Genomic DNA, 20531 nt, shown 5'->3' with positions numbered 1-20531 from the left:
CGCCGTACTGAAAATGAACAAAATCTTTCTTTGATCTTTTCTTTTTCTATCATGAGTTTCCCTTCCTCCAGTTTGATGGTGCTTTGTCTGATACGTCCATACAATGACACTAACATTTTCATTATTAAGTCTGGAGAGGATCCATAAAATATCTGTAATCACAGCGAGTCTTCAAGATCAATCTGACTTTATTTAAGCCTCATGTATTATTCTGTTGGTGTAGAAATTATGCTGTGCCTAGAAGCTAGACAAGGACTGCAATATAATGTAAGATGAGCGTGCATGGGAGATGAGGAAGACTTATCTCACGGACCTCTCTATGGGCAATGCTGAAACACACGCCGTATTTTCCAGTATTACTTCTATTTTAAGCTAATCTGAAGTGACAGATGCAGAACGCATTGGGTCGCCTCTAGCAAGAGTATTTTAAAGTGATAAAAGAAAAGTTAATTATATTTTATTTCCCTCATTATTTTACAACATTTAACTCCTTATGTCTGTACAAACCATTAACAATTAAGAATAAATGTAATTACTCAAAGTATTTTATTTTATGTATAAGGGACTTGCAAAAATGGCCAAAGACACAACATAGTTATATGGACAGTTATGAGTTCCAAGAATGCATTTAGATCATTTCTGTTTTAACTCCATACAATGGAATGCAGACAGACAACTGCCCTGGAGTATGTCTGTCTGCCGGGACATGCATTCAGTACTCAGCGCTGCAGTACTTTGACTGACATTTATTCCGTCATGCAATGCTGTACGTAAATAATTTGATACAATGTTTTGTGACAGATAGAGCTTTCTTTTGGTGGTATTTAATCACCACTGGGGTTTTTATTTTTTACCATATAATGAAAAAAGTTCTGAAAATCGGTACCGGCTGTTTACATGCAAAGGCAGCATTACATTGAGTCCCGTGGGGGGGCAAGAGCGTCCTAGGCTGCTCAGAGGTTTTAGCAACCTGTGACACTCTAGCCAGCATCTCTCTGATGTTACTCTGATGTTGCCAGGAGCTGAGTGGTGCCCCCCCCCCCCCCTAGCCTCAGGCAGTGAAAAGTGTAGAGACACCCCTGCCTGTACACCTTTACACGTATATGACGTGATGACTCATGACCTTAGGCTGTTGGAGCGGAGGGGGGAAAAAGGCTGGAAGATCTAAAACCCAGCTGGCTCTGAGGATCAGGTGAGTATAACTTATTTTTGCACTTAGACAAAAATGAGCACTTACGCTTTGTAGTGGGGGAAGGGGGGGCACTGAAAGGGTTAAGAAAATGTTTGCCCAGAGATCTTCTTTAAAGTAGATTGTACAAAGATTGTACAATCACATTATAACACGTATTGTGCATGTAAACCCAAAATCTCTTTTTCGAGTTTGTGTCTGGCCACCACTCCAAGCTCACTCCCGTGATGGACTACAATCTCACAAATTGTGAACTAAATGTGAGATTGTAGTCCATCACGGGAGAGAGATTGGATCGGTGGCTACCTTACAACACACACAGGGACTATGGAGAACAAAAGTAGTCACCCTCCAGAAGGAAGGATAGTGTCAGCACCAATTCAGAGATGATTTGAGGATCTACAGCCGAGTGATACACAAATAAGATACATTTTTGTGAATAGTTAAGGTACTTGAATGTATTTTTAAGATTTAACTCCTGAGTTTAGTGTCACTTTAAGCAGCTCACATGGCAGGCTGCCAATGCTGGTGCCAATGCTATTTGTGAGGCAGTGGCTTTGTGCTCTCAACAGCCTGAACAGGAAGTGCGGCTACTGGCAGGATCTCCAGGAAAGAAACTTTGCAACAAAATGATTTACTTAAAGTGATATTAAAGTCAAAAGACATTTCAGCTATTTCAAATGCTGATGAAATCACTTACAATAAATGCTGCTCCTTGATGTTTAAAAATTATAGTTTCCTGCAGAATCACCTGGTCCCCTGAGCGCTGGTCCTGACTTCCTGTTTTGAGTGACTCCTTCGTTTTTTTCTACATTTAGCCCTGCTGTGGGCTAGTAGAGCTAAAGGTAGAATGTAGATCGGCGCTGCTCATATAGTACAAGTGATCTCAGATTGCTTGTATAAAATGAGCAGCGATCTTTTCCATTCCTCCTCCCCCCGCCGTGGTTTTTGGGATCCCCCACTCTTCTGGCACGGCAAATGAGCTCAGGGAGAGCGGGCTACAGAGCGAAGAAGGAAGAACGTCTGTACTCTAGGGCTGCAGCTAACGATTATTTTCTAATTAAAGTAAAAAATAATAAAATATATAAAAATTAAAAAAAATTAAAAACAACCCTGCCACCCCCACCATCTGTATGCAAATATATGCACGCGTAGGACATTGTGTGTGTGCGTTGAGTGCTGCCGCCATTCCACTGTGTGCCGTATTGTGGTAGCCAGGCAGCAGTGCTCTCTAAAGGTGCCCATACACTGTACGATTATCGTACGATAATCGCAGGAAATCCCGCGATCGTACGATAATCACAAATATGGAAGGCGTGCGACCGTTTCTACTGTACGGTCGCACGTCTTCCGTCGAACAAGCAGGCTGGAAAACCCGCCTAGAATCGTAAGATTCTCGGCAGGTTAGTGGCGTGCTTGTTCGACAACTGCAGAACGGGCCGGTGTGCGCACGCGCACACTGCCCGTTCAGCATTGCAGTAATCGGAAGCCCGCCCCTCAGCGGGACGGGCTTGCGATGATCGCAAGTACGATCTGCCTGTCCAAGATGGGCATATCGTACGTTTTTTAAATTGCTTTACAACCCTCGCAAGACAAAAGTCTTGCAAGGGTTGTACAGTGTATGGACACCTTTACACACACAATGTACATTAAAGGGTAAGTTCACTTTCCCAGGTAATTTGGGAAAATGGAATTACCTGTTTATATCTGGCCCCATCTCTCTTCCCCCCTCACCGGGAACAGTACTTTCCCTCCACCAGTACGGGTGTATTACCTGTACCCTCTAATGCTGTCCAGCGCAGCCCTGCGCTATGCATTTTGAATTTCGCTCACAAATTGCCAGCATTCGTTGGTCAGCGTGGTCAGGTGACCACACTGACCAGTGAGAAGCACTATTTAGCACAGTTAAATATGCTTTTGCTTAAAACTATTTTTTGTGTTGGGACAGCTAGTTCGGGCCCACAGTTTAGCCCTTGGGCAAGTCGTTTTAAAAAAAAATGTCAACACCCCTGATACATTAATTTGTATACAATGCCTGTCGCAGCAGTTTTAAACAAGAACACGTCCCAGGTTTTTGTCTAAAACTCCAGAAAGAATGTTCTATGAGAGCTGAAGGTCGATTTCAGATATCCATGTTTATATAACAATCAGACTGTGCTAGAGAAAACTGGATTTATTGGGTAACGCCAAGGAATAGATATATCTCGGATCTGCAGACTACAGAACCCGGACCCGTATAATCTCACCAGCAAGAGACAAAGCACAGGTACACTCAGTATCATTGTCTTTATTACAGGCCTGTTAATCCTGCCGGCAGGTGTGTTGTACTTTGTCATCATCAAAGTGTCGCCTATAATGGTGACATTAAAATATCGCTTGTTTGACTTACAAAAGTTCTGTTGTAGAACATTGCATATATCTTTATATAGCTGAACAAGCATATTGTTCCTATGGAAGTTCAGCTATAATTCTTCAACACAGAAACCGATCATTCCTTCTGTGCGGAGTATTCTCAATAGAAATTAAGCTGAACTCCGGCCTTCCCTGGACTGAAATTGCTTTTATTGCACATTTTGAACTTCTCAAAATGTGTATTAGAAGCTGCAGCAAGTCAGATAGAGCAGACCTCATTTCCTGGCTGGAGGACGTTCCAACATCATCTAGTGATTTCCTCCCCAGCCTGAATGTCCTTGGCCCCGCCACTTTGAGTCATTGGATTTCAGTTTTTTTCAATCATAGAGGCTCAGCATCATAGGTGGGCATTACCTAGGGTGGTCTGCATGCAAATACAATCTGCTTAGGAACACCCACTCCTCCAGACTGACATCCACTCATCTAGGCATTCTCATATTTGCATAACTCCTCTCAGGAGCCAGCCCACTGCTTGTATCAGGAATGAGACCTCTTGAGAGGAGTACCGAGGCAGGGTATTGTGATGTTTTCAGGAAGCTATGTACAGCACCCTCCACCAGCCATGATCTATATGTATTGCTTAAAAAAGCACAGAGGCCCAATGATGTCAATTTTCATTTAGTTTCAAGTATAATCTTCACTCCTACACTGAGAAAAACTGTCCGAAATGCGGCATGCCAGAAAGTTCTCCATCAGGTCCTCCTCTGTTGATTGACAGCAGGAAGTGGGCGGGTGCAATAGCCAACCTGCTATTGGCTATTGCATTTTAAAATATCCAATAGCAGGCTGGGCATGGCTCCCAGCCTCTAGCTGCAGAGGAGCAACGGGGCGGCAGTGGAGGCACTGGGGGCGGAGCTGAGGTGGAACGGGGCGAGGCTGAGGCGGAACAGGGTGGGCTGAGGCAGAACGGGGTGGGGCTGAGGTGGGAAAGAGGTAGAACGGGTCGGGGAAGAGGAGACATGGAACGGCTGCGGAGGTATGGGGGGCAGCAGGGGATTGCAAAGTCACAGCGGTCTCTCTTTCCCGCTGGTCCCAGCTGCAGTGATCTGTGTCCACGCTGCCTCTGCCCATACAGGCAGGGAGAGCAGCGGGGATTGAAAGGGACACAGACCGCTGCAGCCATCACCAGCGGGGAGAAGAACGGAGGAGCAGAGTGGCGGCAAAAACTAATCGAAAAGCATCTAATCGATGATGAGAATCGTTGCCAGCGATTCTCATTAACAAATATAATCTATTTAATCGATTAGTTGTTGCAGCCCTACTTTAAATGCAGGGGTGTGGAATTCGTATCGCCCGGGACATGTAGTTCCGAGCGCCTTGCAAGTGGTTTATTTTCTTAAATGAGCACCGAGAGCGGCGCTGCAAGCGGGTGGGTGTAGCGCCGAGAGCGGGGGGTGTGGACGGAGCGGGGGGCGGGTACGGAGCGCTGAGGATCACGCAGGGGATTATTATTCCCTGTGTGATAGCAATACAGTTAAGTTAAATTGTGAAAAAGTCAAAAATAATATTTAAAAATGTAACTAAATAAAAATGTAAAAAATAAAAAGGTGAAAACACTGCGCAGTGCATGTCGTGAAAATAGGTACATCTACCTTTTTTTCAGCGATTGCCACGCAGATGTAACCCCATACATGCGGATGCAACCGCACACAATCGCACGTCCTGGGAATCACCAAGTCTGCACCAACCCTAAAGGGTAAATTCACTTTCCTAAGTAATTTGGGAAAATGGAATTACCCACACAAATCTCCCTCCCACTATACTTACCTTTCGGCGAACGGTCCTTCCCGTCCACCAATACGGGTGTACTATCTGTACCTGTTAAATGTATTCTGAATTTCGCTCGCAAATTGCAAGCACTCATTGGTCAACGCAGTCATCTTGACGGCACTCACCAATGAGAAGTGCTTCTTAGCACTACTAAATACGGTTTTGGTTAAAATAATTTTTTTGTATCAGGACAAGTAGATTGTCATGAGGGACAAGTAGATTCGGCCCCAACTTTAGTCCTTGGACAAGTAGTTTTTTCAAAAATTTCCACACCCCTGTAAATAGATATTTTTTTTATCAAAATAAGGTGAAAATGAATAGGAAATTGCCTAAAGCAACTTTGTGAATTTACAAGTTAATGTTGAACCTTAAGATACATTGCAGTGAAGGGTAACTTCATGTTTGTGGAGAAAAAAAAATCAATCTTCTCTGGGTGATCTGTGTACATTACAAGGATTTTACCAAACTTTGTTACAGTTCCCTAACTGTTTCTGTTCTGAAGAAAAAGCTGATTGTTGCAGCATGTCCTTTCCAAACTGATCCTTGAATAGAAGAGTCTGTGTTCATTATAGTCAGCTGGTGGACTTCCTGTGTTGTGATGAGTAAAGGTGCAGTGTCGGCATCCCTTTAGTAGTCATTAACCCTTAGGGTGTATCTCACCAAAAATGACATTCTTATTGCAAAGGATGCCAAAAATCATATTTGTATCTTAGTGCAGCCCTCTGGGAAAATCAGTCAGCCAATCATAGAAGCAGGAAGTGATATTTCTGAAGGCGTTCTGTACTCCAACTGTGTAAAGAACGCCTCCATGTCACCATATTGCATTCATTTTTTTGACAGATTTAGAACATTACAGCAGCTACAGTTAAAAATGGATATGTTGTTTTCAATAACACTAACTTACAGAATTCCTTGTACAACAATAACATATGCTATATTCATTTTTTTAAAGATTTTTCTTTTTCAAGTGGAGTTACCCTTAAGAGATGCATTTGTGAAGGACCCAATTCCATTTTTAGATTTTATTATAGGTATTTATATTACACCAACAATTTCAACAGCACATTCCTATCAGTCCCTGCCCTCGAGGAGCTTATAATCTAAGGTTCGTAGCTCACATACAGGGGGTAGGGACCTTAACCTTCCAGCATTTCTTTGGAGTGCTGGAGGAAACGCAGGGAAACTATGCAAACTCCATCCTGACTGGGGTTTGAACCAGGGCCCCCCAATGCTGTAAGACAGAACTGCTAACCATAAAGCCGCAGAGCATAGTACCCAGAGCTAGATGCTTGAAAGGAAAGAGGCAGATTATGTCACCATGCAGTGAGCAGGACTTTTTCTGGTGTAATTCAATAAAATGAGTTGAGAATTGACCTGCTCAAACCAGTAGACTTTCTTATATTTGGAAATTGCAGCAAAATTCTCAGCATTAGCTGCCGTGCAGGCAGTGATGGCCCATGTGGTAAAGCAACAAGGGACGACTTTATTAATTAGCTGGACCACACACCCAGGAAGCTTACCTCCTGTCATGTCAAACTTGGTTATCCGCATAAAAAGAATTATGCTAAACGTGTGCATTGAAGCTGATTCACTGACTGCTTATGTCAGGTCTGTCTGCTGCGGAATTGGATTAATACATAAATAATAGACAAAACAGATCAGCTTCATTTGCCTTATTAGCCGTGTCATGTTGTCATAATTGAATAAACTTTGCATTCAGACGGTGGTAACGCAGGCAGACCATGAAAGCCTCTTAAAATATGCTAATTCTGTTTACAGATTTGCATGAGGATTATTGTATTTTTGCATTGAGTGTCAAAACAGGATTACTGTTCCCCAAACATGACTTTGTTTCAGAGCTTCTACAGAACCGATTGTTTTGTAAAGGGCCCATATTAAACTTGATCGTTTGCTGCACAAAAAACTGTCAGTTGCCTATCGCCTTTTTAAATTAGTGAATAGGCACAATGTTTTTGTGGATACACCAGCCCTCACTTGATATATTTGTTTAATGTTGGGAATTTAAAGAGAGTCCCAGGGAAAGCAGGGCTTAGTGGAGGGACTGGAAGACTGAGGTGAGGAATTGGTGCTCGGAAAGGCTTAAAGAAGAACTCTAGGCATAACTATTCTTAACTATTGCAGTGGGGCTACCCTTACACTGCAAGGTTTAAGTGTTCATTTTCAGTGATGCAATGTCCTTTGGCGTCCTGACGGCCTATACACTGTATAGCAGCGACGCCCACAATTTTCAGTGTGTTGGGATGCACAGCATTGTGGTGTGAATGGGCCCTTAATGTCTTATCTTTTATTTGACTTGAAGAGTTAGGAAGCGTTGTCTGATGATACTTATTTTCCATGCATCATTTCTGTGTTTTAGCTGAAACGTTTGCTAAACTGATCAGATCTGGTATGTGAATAGTGGTTATGGCTTGCAAAACAATTTGCACAGATAGTACCTTGTAATTAAACTGTCCTCAAGAAGAGCTATTTGAATAAAATGATAGAAGTGTAATTAATCCTTTATCATTGACCTTACATCATTGAAGGGATCAGTATAAACTGCATATATCATATTTCATATTTCTTCTACAGACTGACCTATGAATTCTGTTATCATAGTTTTACCTGTCAGAATGTTTAACGTAGCCTTTGTACTGACATCATTCTTCCTGCCTCTATAAATGTGAAGGGCTCTGGGTCAATTTTCTAAATACACCGGAGGAAATAAAATGGTATTGGCTGAAGCAACCAATCAGATGCTTAATGTTCTTTTATTTTGCCCGAACTAGAAAAAGGTCAGATGTAATACGATTGGTTGATTTGATTTCTTTTTTTGTTTTGTTGGAAGGTTGAGAGTCTATTCTATTGTTTTTCTATTCTATTCTTTTATCTTATATTGTTTGTAGATGGTAAACATTTTGATGAAATATAAAGAGACATCTTCTATTTGGCAATCCATATAACAATAACTGACCGTTACATACTGTATAATAACATTTGTTTCTTGAGTTTTTCCAGACAGAATTTCTAGCTCATTTAGGGCTTGTGTAGATGGGTAAATGCAGCATGCTTTGATGTGCAGCAAGCTATGAATATCAGAAGACCATATCCATGCACACAAACCCTTACAATTATGCTTATCTTGTAACTTGTAGCTAAAGTCTTAAAAAGTCCAGCTGCTCAATGCTAGAAAAGCGGGATTTTATTTTCTATGTTCTGAAAGAAGAACTCCAGGCAATCGAAAACATTAACCATTACAGTGTGGCTACCCCTGCGCTGCAAGGGTTAACTGCTCATTTTGGCCCAGAGGCAGTATTATAGAGATATACTCACCTGATCCTCGGTCCTGCGGTGGTGGCTCATCTTTTTCCCTGCTCAGTCGGTGGAATGTCCCTCGCTGTCCTCATGTCTAATGCAGTTGCATTAGGCTTGATGACGTCACGAGTCCTTAGACTGCCGGAACCCGGCGGAGAAGAGGCTGCGGGGACTGGTGTAGCAACCAAGTGGTACTGAGGATCTGTTGAATGCATTCCCTTTATTTTAGCCCCTAGAACAAAACAAGCAGTTTGTGGGGTTAGCCCCACTACAAGGCTTAATTTTTCCATTGTCTGGAGTTCTTCTTTACATCATAGTAAAATTATGCATTAGTTAAAACATTTAAAATTAACCTGCTCAGTCTTATCTGACCTTCTCTATGCATTTTTTTATTGAAGGTAATCAGAGCATTTGGAGTAACATGAGAAGACATCATTGTCACAGGGACTATGTGTACCAGTTTTCACCAGGACGATTAGAGAAACTCTGTGATGAGCATTTTAGTCCGCAACCTCCAAGAAACAGGATAACGGACTGGAAATACAGGATCCACCGAAAAGCTTCACTGACCCTGTCCCTGGGAGAGATTCATCTCATCAAATGGACATTTATGAAGTGTTACTAACTAAAATAATGAATAATACAAAACAGGCTATATCAACATACAATATAAACCATTGAAAAGCCAATTTTTCTAATTATATGTTACGCCACAACCAAGCCTTTATTGGGGAGCTAGTCAACCCAAAAACACATTTGCAGAATGAGGACAATTTGTACAATAAATGTGAAATGCTAAAACATTTAATTTTATGAAGAAACTGTGTGCAATGAAACATCTTCACATCTGCAATGCATCTGACTAACTGGGAAATGCCCAGAGTGAAGGAAAGCATTTCAAAATGATGTTGGAGTTACCTTCTCTAATCAATCACAGCTACGAGGAATGTAAACATCGTATTGGCTGGGTTCTATGTTCTGCATGTTAATCAGCGCATGAGTGTGTATTTTGGCCGGAAAAGAATTTCCAGGACTTTAACATAGTAGAGTGAAAAAAAAGTACGCCGTATTGCTTGAGTCAGAACTTTGGAGACAACATTTCTTAAAACAGACTTTATTCAACTTGATCATGGTCCTATTTAATCAGAACAACACAGTAGACACCACCCCTCTCTGTCTAAACTGCACTCACCAGACACCAACCACCAGTATTTCCAAAACCATCATCATTGGAGTTATCTTTGGGGTTTTTATCACCTTTGGTGTTCTTGGAAACATCTTGGTCATACTTTCAGTAGCCTGTCACCGGCATCTACAAACTGCGACCCATTATTTTATTGTTAACCTTGCTGTAGCAGATCTACTTTTAATGTCAATGGTGCTTCCATTCTCTGCCACTTTTGAGATTCAAGGATACTGGCTGTTTGGACGTATTTTCTGCAACATCTGGGCAGCTGTTGATGTTCTTTGTTGTACAGCGTCCATAATGAGCTTATGTGTCATATCTATTGACCGCTACATAGGGGTTAGTTATCCATTGAGATACCCCAGCATTATGACTGAAAAGCGAGCTCTTCTTGCTCTACTGTGCGTGTGGGTCTTGTCACTCGTAATCTCGATTGGACCTTTATTTGGCTGGAAGGAGCCTGCACCAGAAGATGAGACAATCTGTGAAATCACAGAAGAACCAGGTTATGCGCTCTTCTCAGCATTTGGTTCCTTTTATCTTCCCCTTACAATTATTCTTATCATGTACTTCAGGGTTTACATTGTTGCCAAAAGGGAAGGCAAAGTTTTAACCCGCGGGATGAAATGTGAGAAATCAGACTCTGAAGAGGTGACTTTGAGGATTCACCGGAAGAGCACTCCTGATAGCCTCAGCTCCAATTCTAGCACAAAGCACAAAACACACTTCTCAGTACGACTTCTTAAATTTTCCAGGGAAAAGAAAGCTGCAAAGACACTGGGAATAGTAGTAGGATGTTTTGTCCTGTGCTGGCTTCCTTTTTTTCTTGCTATGCCTATAGGTAAGTGATATTAATTACTAGATAACTTTCTATTTCAGAAACAGTCTGCTGAAGACATTGTTCCATAAATTTCAACTTGAAAGCCGAAGCTACAAATGGAGCAATAGGTGTCCTAAACTCAACCTGTTATCAATGGCTTCCTCTAGAAGGTGACAAGTGCCAGCTGTCAATAACCACCTGCTTTCCACATATTCCATGTCTTCATAGTAGCAGTAAGCTGCATGAAATTGCATTAACAAAGAGATTAGCTGACATTTTCAGTGCAGCTGTGCCATATGCTGCTTTAGATTACTACATTCTTATCACTGCAGCTAGCGGCACGTAGAAAGGCGGTTTTCTACATTGCACTGGCTATCATGGAGATTGCACAAAACACTGAGTAGGGGCAGAAGGGCAGGCTGCATGTGCAACTTGGATGCAAGTCGGAATGGGTTGAGATTTCTAGATTACATTTATCTGCTGCTGGAAAACAAATTGGGACAAGGCGGCATGCATTTATTGCTTAGTAGGAACGTGGTTTCGGTAGCAATGTGAGTTGACTGTAAGAAGCAATGTTCAAAGAATGTCACCAGCACACCGGAGGCAAAGTTCTCAGGATCACCTCAGAATGTATTTTTAAAGCATAAGTGCATTGGTTTTTTTGCACCTCTCTCCTGACCTATGAGATCTTACCCATCCCATCCATAGATATATACTTATTTTGATTGGACGCCATGGCATCCAGGGATTGTTTGTATCTCCAACCTTAAGTCTGTTTCTCTTGGCCAGGCCTGTGCAGTAGAGCCCCATAAATTTTGGTGGCACTTGTGTACCTTTTCCTCTTCTTGGGAGACAAGCCGCATAGAGAGAATAATTACAGCACTTGTCGGTAAACACAGGAGGTAGCAGGTGTTGGATCTCGATAAATAGGCTTCTGTGGAGGGGAGGGGTGGGATCTGTCTGAAAGTGCACTTATTCTTTAATTTAACACCAGACTTTACAAACTGCTATGCAAAAGGCCGCTCAACAGATCTGCATTAAAAATTAAGGTTCCTGTCTAGACCGCAAATATTCTATAAGGTTAGAAATTGATCATGAAAATGGAAACATATGAAAACATTTATCGGGCTGTTCTGTTAAACCTGTATTGCATAACAAATAATTAACTTGTGTGACTTTCCAACAAAATATCAAAATGCTGGCTTTGTGTCAAAAGCCACTTCACTGCTTCTTCCATAATATAGAATGATGAAGCTGTTTTAAATAGCTGGAATTGCTCTTTTCCTTAGTGTGGCTTAGTAAACATGACTCGAGTATTCTGCTCATCCAGATATCAATCAGTCACAAGCTGCTTATATGGACTCTGCGTTTCTGATGTCTGTTTACTGCTCAAACTGATAGGCCTGTCAACAATATCTGGGTTCATGCCATGTCAATCTTCAATCTTCACACTCAGAAAATTCTATCTTTTGTATTCACTCCAAGAAATCACTGAAAGCAGAACACAGATCCAATGTGTTTCATAAAGGAGTGTGAAATCTTCCTTGGAAAAACAAATAGTACGAAGCAAGGTACAGAGTGCTGAGTGGAATATAGAGTATTACAAGAGTTATTTAAAGGGTTAGTTCACCTTTATATTACCTTTCCCCCCCAAAAAAGTATCTATGCATTCCACTAGTATATTGAAAAACAGTCCTCAGGTTTTAAAAAAAGATGCTTCGTTTCCACAGTATACATGTTGGCCATGCATGGCCTCTCCCTAGCCTGAGCTCAGCATTGTACGACAGAAGAGAAGGTGCACAATGCGCATGCTTGGACCTCATATGACAGATTGACTTTTAAAATTAATTTGTCTTCTATAAGCATATCTAATTACCAGCTGCCTGAAAAAGAAGCCACTGGTTGGTACCGGAGGGACTTGTTCATCTTTGTATGGGTAACTCCCTCGGTTCTCCCCTCCTGTTTAGAGCTATTTAGTACAGTCCTAGCTAGACCCTCTCTCAGTCATCGTTAGGCATCACAGGGAAAATGTGTAAAAAATCACTGTCCTGAGGTTGAGAGAGGTTAAAAGAAAAGATGCAACAGGTTTCCGAAGCCAGGCTATGTTGCAGTGGGCATCTCTGAGCGGATGCACCTTTGATGCTGCTTAGCATAGCTGTTACATCAGTTGACCAGTGGAGCTAAAGTCAGCAAATCTAAAATAATAAACACAGAGACCCCCATGAATTAGCAGTAGTGGATATGTGTACAAGTTTTCCATGTTCTTTCAGAATGTGTATTTTTTTTAACTTAACAAGCATCCATAAGGCTACCTACAACGATAAAACAATTGTTTCCCAACCTGGATGATAAGTTTGACTGTTTGTATGTTTCTGGAAAACCCATGATCTGTGACGTGGAGAATTAATCAACTATCGACTATGATGGAAATTTCAAGGACAATTACTGTTGTGTGGCGATTAAGCCTGTGCTGGACTGTCTGCACTGGTGATGCATATTTATGCCATCATTATTCTGAAGACAGTCTTCTAAAATGTTATGGGTAGGGGTCGACCGATTATTGGATCTATCGATAATCGTGAACAATATTTACAAATGTAAAAATTATAGGTATCCGTTACATTTACCGATATTACCGATAATAAAGGTGGCCATACACTGTGTGAAATTCATCCAGTTCTTGAGGCACCCTTTTGGCCGGCATCCCTCGATCAGCTGATCGAAGAAGCCGGTCAGAAAATCTTCATATAAACAGCACGCAGCCAATGAGCGGCCATCGGTGGGGATTCCTCGATGCCTCCGCCCCCCCACCTGCTGATTGACAGCAGACAGTGGGCAGGTACAATAGCCAGCCTTCTATTAGCTATTGCAGTTTGCAATAGCAGGCTGGCTATTGCTCCCGCCCACTGCCTACTGTTTACATTCAGCTGCCTGCCGGCTGTGGAATCTAGCCGACGGCAGATAAATTGGGAGCGGGCGTCTGTTACCCCTTCGCTGCCATCACTAGTGGGGGTTGACCGATATCTAGCCCACTGCCCGCTGTTTACATTCATCTGCTGGCTGCGGAATCTTGCCGTCGGAAGATGAACACAGTGCGGTCACCAGGCTACGTGTTTATGTGCCGGCACAAGATTCCATAGCTGGATGTAAACAGAATTTTGGCACCTGATATCGGTTTCAAAAATGAAAGGTGGCCCATAATCGGTATCAGTTCTGAAAAAATGATGAACTTATATATAAAATACACAAATTAAAGCCCAGGCTCCAGGTTTACCCCTTTAATCATATCTTCCAGCCTTAGAACCTGAGAATAAGGGGCACTGTGGGGTGAAGGTGATCCGTGTCACACCTCCAGCATGACAAAACAATCAGTGTGGTTACAATATGCTTGATATGGCTAATTAGAGTCTACTTGCAGTATGCACACATATGCTGCAGCCTTTGTACAATGCTCCTTAATTATAGTGCCACAAGTGAGAGTCTTACAGACACATACTGTGTGTAACTTGTCACAGCATATCGGTTTTTGAAACTGAAACGCTTACATTAGACTTGCCTTTCTCTACACAGGATATAGACAGATACTAACACTGTCTAAGCTTACTTTAAAGAGGATAATCATTTAAATAGTTGGGAACTACATAGCAACCAGCAACTGTTGAGCAAACAAAACTCATGGTCAAGAGTAGGTAGAATTCAGCACAGCTTATAGAGTGCAACATAAAGCACATCATATACAGTGCAGCAATCAACAGTATGAAATGTGCAGAATAGCTAATAAAGTGCAGGAATCAGGAGTATAATGTAAAGCACAACTTACAGAGTATACCAGTCACTGGTAGTTAGTGGGAGGAAGAATCCCTCCAAGGCATTGGTGGTCAGTGGAAAGAAGATTTTCCCACATTTTCAGGTGTTGGTGGTCAGTGAAATACTCTTCCTTCCTCCCCTGGTATTGGTGGACTGGGGAACATCCCCCCTTCTTGTTCTTTCCCAGCATTGGTCAATGACATGTCCTCCCTCCATCCCTCTGTACTGCTATTACTGGTCAGTGAAAGAATCCCCCCAAACCAAAAAAAGGAAAGGAAAATGCACCGGAACTAATCAAAAATGCATCAAAAACGTGCATAAACGAGTATGCAGAAATGCATCCAGAACTGGTCTGGAGATGGTGGGAACAAGCCCTCAAGGTTAGTATTGCAGCCAAAGCTGTATTTATTATTCAGCACAAGGGGGACATTTAAACAAAATAGAGAAGAGTTTGGCTTTAATGCTATTCATTATTGAATTACTACATTTTTATTTTCAAAGCAGCTAATGTAAGTACCTTAATTTGACTTGGTACCAGCCCCATATATAGCAGCACTCCAACTGGGAGAGGAAAGGAAACATCTGTGAGCCAGTCAGATGTGCTTCATGCAATTTGTTGACAAGGAACGTGCTGATAGTAGACAAGAGCAAAGTTAGTGGAGGAATAAGCTCATCAAACTGCTACTACTATTTTACTGTCAAGTCAGCAAGCTGGCTGTGCTGTAACAGAGCTGTGTAAATCTCAGGAATGAATAGACAGAAATACAACTCCTTTGACATGTAGAACAGCTCCCTTATATGTATTTATTTTGTGTACTTAGCTGTTTGCCTGGAGTTCAGCTTTAATACTTTTATTAAATCCAGGACTAACCTTGGGATTAATAATAGTAATCATATAACTATTGCACAGTGGCATAACTACAGCCATAGCAGCCCAGGAGGCTGCTATGGGGCCTGGTGGGTGGAAGGGAGCCCCATTGGGTTGTTGAGGCAAATTAAGAGCAGAATATGTGACGATAATACAGTACAATATCATTAAGGGTTGGAGTGGTTGCAGTTGACTCTAATCCCCTGTAAAGTATACAGTGTAGAGACGACTCTAATGCACAACAGGAGTCCTTGGGATCATGGCATCTTTACTCACAGCTCAGAGAGACGTCATCGGGGGGGAACTCCATCACATTTTTTCGATTGGGCCCTATGATCTGTAGTTACGGCCCAGCTATTAGATATAATTGTTTTTTTGCCATAGATAAGTAGAAGATACTTAGAAGATGCCCTAGATATCAACTAAAAGTTATCTTTGGGGCTTCATCGTATCATGTTCCATTAGATACTTGTAAACATCTACATGTGTGTTTATTAGTTATCATTCTGCGCTGTTTTTAAATTAAAAGCATTAATCATCAGTGAATTATCCCATCCTTGTCTTTAATTATGTCGCTGATGGTGTGTAAAATGTTCTTTAATTAAGCCAAACTTTCGAATTAACTGTGGAGAAATACAATGTTTCCTATTCCATCTGTTTTTCTGACGGTGATGATGAAAGGGCCCATGAGGTTGTGACGCATTTGCCGATATTGTTTTGTTTCCAGTTAGAAAGCCGTTCTGACAGTGTTTTATGATTGTCATCGATCAGCTTGTATGTGTCATTTATTTCCCTATTTAATACCTCTTAATTACACTGGGACGTGGCAGTGCGCAGTTGAACCTAGTCCACTGGTATTGTGACTGACAACCACTAATAGACATATGGCTACATCACTGGTGAGGGATCCAAAGCACTCTGTTGACTGCTCACATTCTTGAAGGGTTGCTTGGCACAAATTTACAAATGAAAGTAGACCTATGGCCTCTCGTTAAAAAAATTATGTGCTGCATCACTTAATTATGAGTTCGTCTGCATAGGTGCATTTGTAGCAAGCAAAAATGGCTGCCTACATGTACTTACAGTGGTACCTCGGTTCATGAACTTAATTCGTTCCACGATTCTGGTCGCGAACCAAATCAAATTTCCCCATAAGGTTCAATGTAAATAGGGATAATCCGTTCTGACCCCTACGAACGTGGTCGCAAACCGATTTTGGTCGCAAACAAAATCAAATTTCCCCATAGCACTTTCTTTTTACCACCATGCTAGCTCTGCACTTTCTTTGGAGTCATGCTGGATTGAATAATACTGTACAGTACTGTATGTGCTAAAAAGCACACAAAAAAGCTTCACAGCAAGTGTGCACAGGTCTGTCTGCGACTGCGATCGCGGCTAGAGGAAGCCACGACCACGCGTCAGAGCAGGGAAGATGGCCGCGGTCGTGTTCGTCACCTGATTTGGAGTTCGCGGACAGAAGCAACATTTTTCTGAACTTCCTGTTCGCGAACAGGAGCATTCGTGAACTGAGGTATTACTATACAGTATATCATTACAAATTATACATAGAAAATTTAAACTATTACCACACAGTGATAAGATTATTTACATCCAGCTGATTTGCATGTTCATCTAAATAAACTTTTAAAAGTTACATAGTTACATAGTATTTGAGGTTGAATAAAAACATAAATCCATCAAGTCCAACCTATTGTGTGTATGCATTTATGAGCTGATGTGTGTGTGTATATGAGTCCATGTGTGATTTTTCTCTTAGCTATGCCTGTACCCCTGAATGTTCTGGTCTCCCAGGAACTCTTCCAGGAGTCTCTTGAATGATTCCACACTCTTAGCTGAGATCACTTCCTGTGGCAGCGAGTTCCAGACCTTAACCGCTCTAACTGTGAAGAACCCCTTGCGCCCTGTGTGGTGACATTTTTTTTTCCACCAATTTTAGGTTGTGCCCTCTGGTCTTTGTTACAGAGCTGACCGTAAACAGTTTGTTACTGAGGTTGCTGTCACCCTTGAATAGCTTATACATAAAAATCATGCCCCCCCCCCCTTAATCTCCTAACCTCCAACGAGAACATATTTAATTTTAACAATCTTTTTTTATAGTTCAGATCCTTGAACCCCTTAATGAGTTTGGTTGCCCTCTTCTGGACTTTTTCCAGCTCAAGGACATCTTTTCTGAGTATCGGTGGCCAAAACTGGACCGCATACTCAAGATATGGCCGAACCAGTGATCTATAAAGAGTCAAAATTATAGACTTGTCCCTGCAATACATTCCCTTATTAATGCAAGACAGGACTTTGCTAGCTTTGTTTACAGCAGCCTGGCACTGCGAGCTGTTCTTCATTCTGCAGTCTATAATGACCCCCAAATCCTTCTCCGTTTCCGACTTCCCTAGTTGCATACCCATGAGTGTATAGTCCATTTGCCTATTTTTAACGCCAAGGTGCATTACCTTACATTTATCGACATTGAACTTCATCTGCCATACAGTTGCCCACTCCCCGATTTTCTCCAGGTCCTCCTGTAATGTTATGTCTAAATCTGTGTCTACTACCCTCCCAATTTTTATTTCATCAGCAAACACTGAGATATGACTTCTCACTTCTTCCCCTATATCATTAATGAACAGGTTAAAAAGCATGGGACCCAACACTGAACCCTGGGGTACGCCACTCACGACCTCCGCCCAGTCTGAGAAGGTGCCATTAACTGATACTTTTTGTACACGTTCCTTCAGCCAGTTTTCTATCCACGTGCACAATAATTAATCTATGCCCATACCCCTTAGCTTGTATAACAAGCGTTTATGTGGCACAGTATCAAAGGCTTTGGCAAAGTCCAGGTACACTACGTCCATTGTCCTCCCACCATCCAGATCTCTACTTACCTCTTCGTAAAAGGTCAGCAGGTTGGTCTGGCAAGAACGATCCTTCCTAAATCCATGCTGCACATCACTTATTATACTATGATCCCGGACGAATTCCACTAAGTAGTCCTTAATAATTCCCTCTAACAGTTTACATACTATGCATGTCAGACTCACTGGTCTATAGTTTTCCGGTTGGCATTTTTACCCTTTTTTGAATATAGGTACCACATTAGCCTTTCGCCAGTCTCCTGGCACTCTACCAGCCATTACGGATTGCTTAAAAATGAGGAACAATGGTCTTGTTATCTCCTTGTTCAATTCTTTGAGTACCTTGGGGTGTAAATTATCAGGTCCTAATGCTTTATTTGCATTTAGTAGTTTAAGCCTATGTTGTATCCCCGATTCAGTCAATCATTCCGGTGTATTCCCTGTTAAATTATGTGTTTTATCCTGTACATTAAACCCGTCTGTTTCCTTGGTGAATACCGACGAGAAGAAAGTATTAAGAGCATTCCCTTTAAAAGCACACATTATTTAATCATCTTTGTTTATATTATTTGTTTCAATCAAGTGGCAATCATTCTGAATATCAATAGTTACAAACATGGCACATTTGTGGTGAGCAGCAATAGACTGAAGTTGGTTGCAGGGTCATTGCTAGGATTGAGAAAGACTGGGGGCAACCTTGCGCTCCCAGAGAAATAGAATGATGTGGCGCGTGTAGCGCACTATGGTGAATGGTTGCCATGGCCGCATTGATAACAGTTGGAGGGGATTGGTTAAATACAACCTAAGCCTACGCACTATATACTGTACATAGCACACATATGCCACAGTCCTTATACCCACAAATTATGCTTTAAATACTGTGTTACAAGTGACTGACAGACACAAAGGGGTATAGACTGCAGAGAGAGAGAGACATAATCCTGCCCATGTATAAAGCATTAGTAAGACATCATCTGGAATATGCAGTTCAGTTTTGGGCAATAGTTCACAAAAAGGATGTAATGAAGCTGGAGAAAGTGTAGATAAGGGCAAATAACACTGATAAGAGGCATGGAGGAGCTCAGCTATGAGGAAAGATTAACTGACCTGAATTTGTTCTCTCTGGAGAAGAGACGATTAGGGGGGGGACATGATCACCATGTATAAATACATAAATGGTCCATATACTGAGCTTGGTGCCAACATTATTCACTTTAAAGAAAGGTTGAGTGTTCTTTTCGTTCTACATCCATTTCATTTTGATATAGTGATATTTAAATTTTAAAAACCACGTAAAATGCAAGTAATATATAAACAGACCATCTCCTTTCAGCCACCACGGTGGAAGAGAAAGCTGACTCCCTCCCGGCATCTGGTGAGTGTAAGCCCTACGGGGACCCATCGCTTCTCCGACACATCATCCCCCAGGATACGATCATCTTGGATATACACATTCAAGTTTTTGCCTCTTTTAGATTGGAGCACTTTTGGACACTATTTAACCTCAAAGTTTAGGACACGTTTATGATACACCACTGCACATCTATCAGCACATCACAGATGATGATAGATGCAGTTATATGTACACTGTAATACAGAAAAAATCACGGACACACGGTTTATTGAAGATTTATTTATTTATATTTAAGCAATTTTATTAGTCGATTTACATTGTTGATTTTTGTTTTGTTTATTCACATATCACTTTAGCAATTTTTATTTCACATTATAAGATGTTCACTTAGAGATATTCATATATATTTTTATACCACTTATTTAATAAGTCATTGTTGGATTCTCACTTCACTCCAGGAGACCCATAGCGCTCACTATTCTAAAACCATTATTCACTTTAAGGTCACTGCAAAGGACAAGGGGGCACTCTTTGTGTCTGGAGGATAAGAGGTTTAACATTTGCATACGGAGAGGGTTCTTCACAATCAGAGCTGTGAAAATGTGGAATGGACCCCCCCAGGAGCTAGCTCTAGCTAGCTCACTTAATGGTTTAAAAAAAAATCTGGATGTATTCCTATATGCACAGAATATTACTGGATATTGACTTCTTATAAGTATAATAAGCACCAGAGATTGATAATTCAGGGAATATCCAATTGCCATGCTTTATAGGGGTTATTTTTGTTGTTGTTGCCTTCCTCTGGATCAACAGTGGGTAACTGTGGGCATAGCATTCTGTTTTAGGTTTTTCTTCTTTTTTTTTTCTCTTATCTCTATACGTTGAACTCAATGGTCTTGTTTCTTTTTTCAACCTGACTAACTATGTTGTTGATTAA

At 41.5% G+C, this 20531-nt stretch overlaps 1 protein-coding gene across 1 annotated transcript in view; it reads left to right on the top strand.

The window, feature by feature from the left end:
• The first annotated feature begins 9770 nt into the window (after window positions 1-9770).
• The window catches only part of LOC108791007 (alpha-1A adrenergic receptor-like), a 29449-nt gene continuing 18688 nt past the window's right edge, over window positions 9771-20531 (top strand). Inside the window, exon 1 of the mRNA XM_018561364.1 lies at window positions 9771-10713. Coding sequence (XP_018416866.1) covers window positions 9816-10713 — 898 coding nt within the window. The 5' untranslated portion in view covers window positions 9771-9815. The remainder of the gene's footprint in view (window positions 10714-20531) is intronic.

Source organism: Nanorana parkeri, unplaced genomic scaffold, assembly GCF_000935625.1.
Source record: "Nanorana parkeri isolate BGI_ZX_2015 unplaced genomic scaffold, ASM93562v1 scaffold519, whole genome shotgun sequence".
Lineage (NCBI taxonomy): Eukaryota > Metazoa > Chordata > Amphibia > Anura > Dicroglossidae > Nanorana > Nanorana parkeri.
The sequence above is the reverse complement of the archived record's forward strand: the minus strand, read 5'-3'. Positions and strand labels throughout refer to the sequence as shown.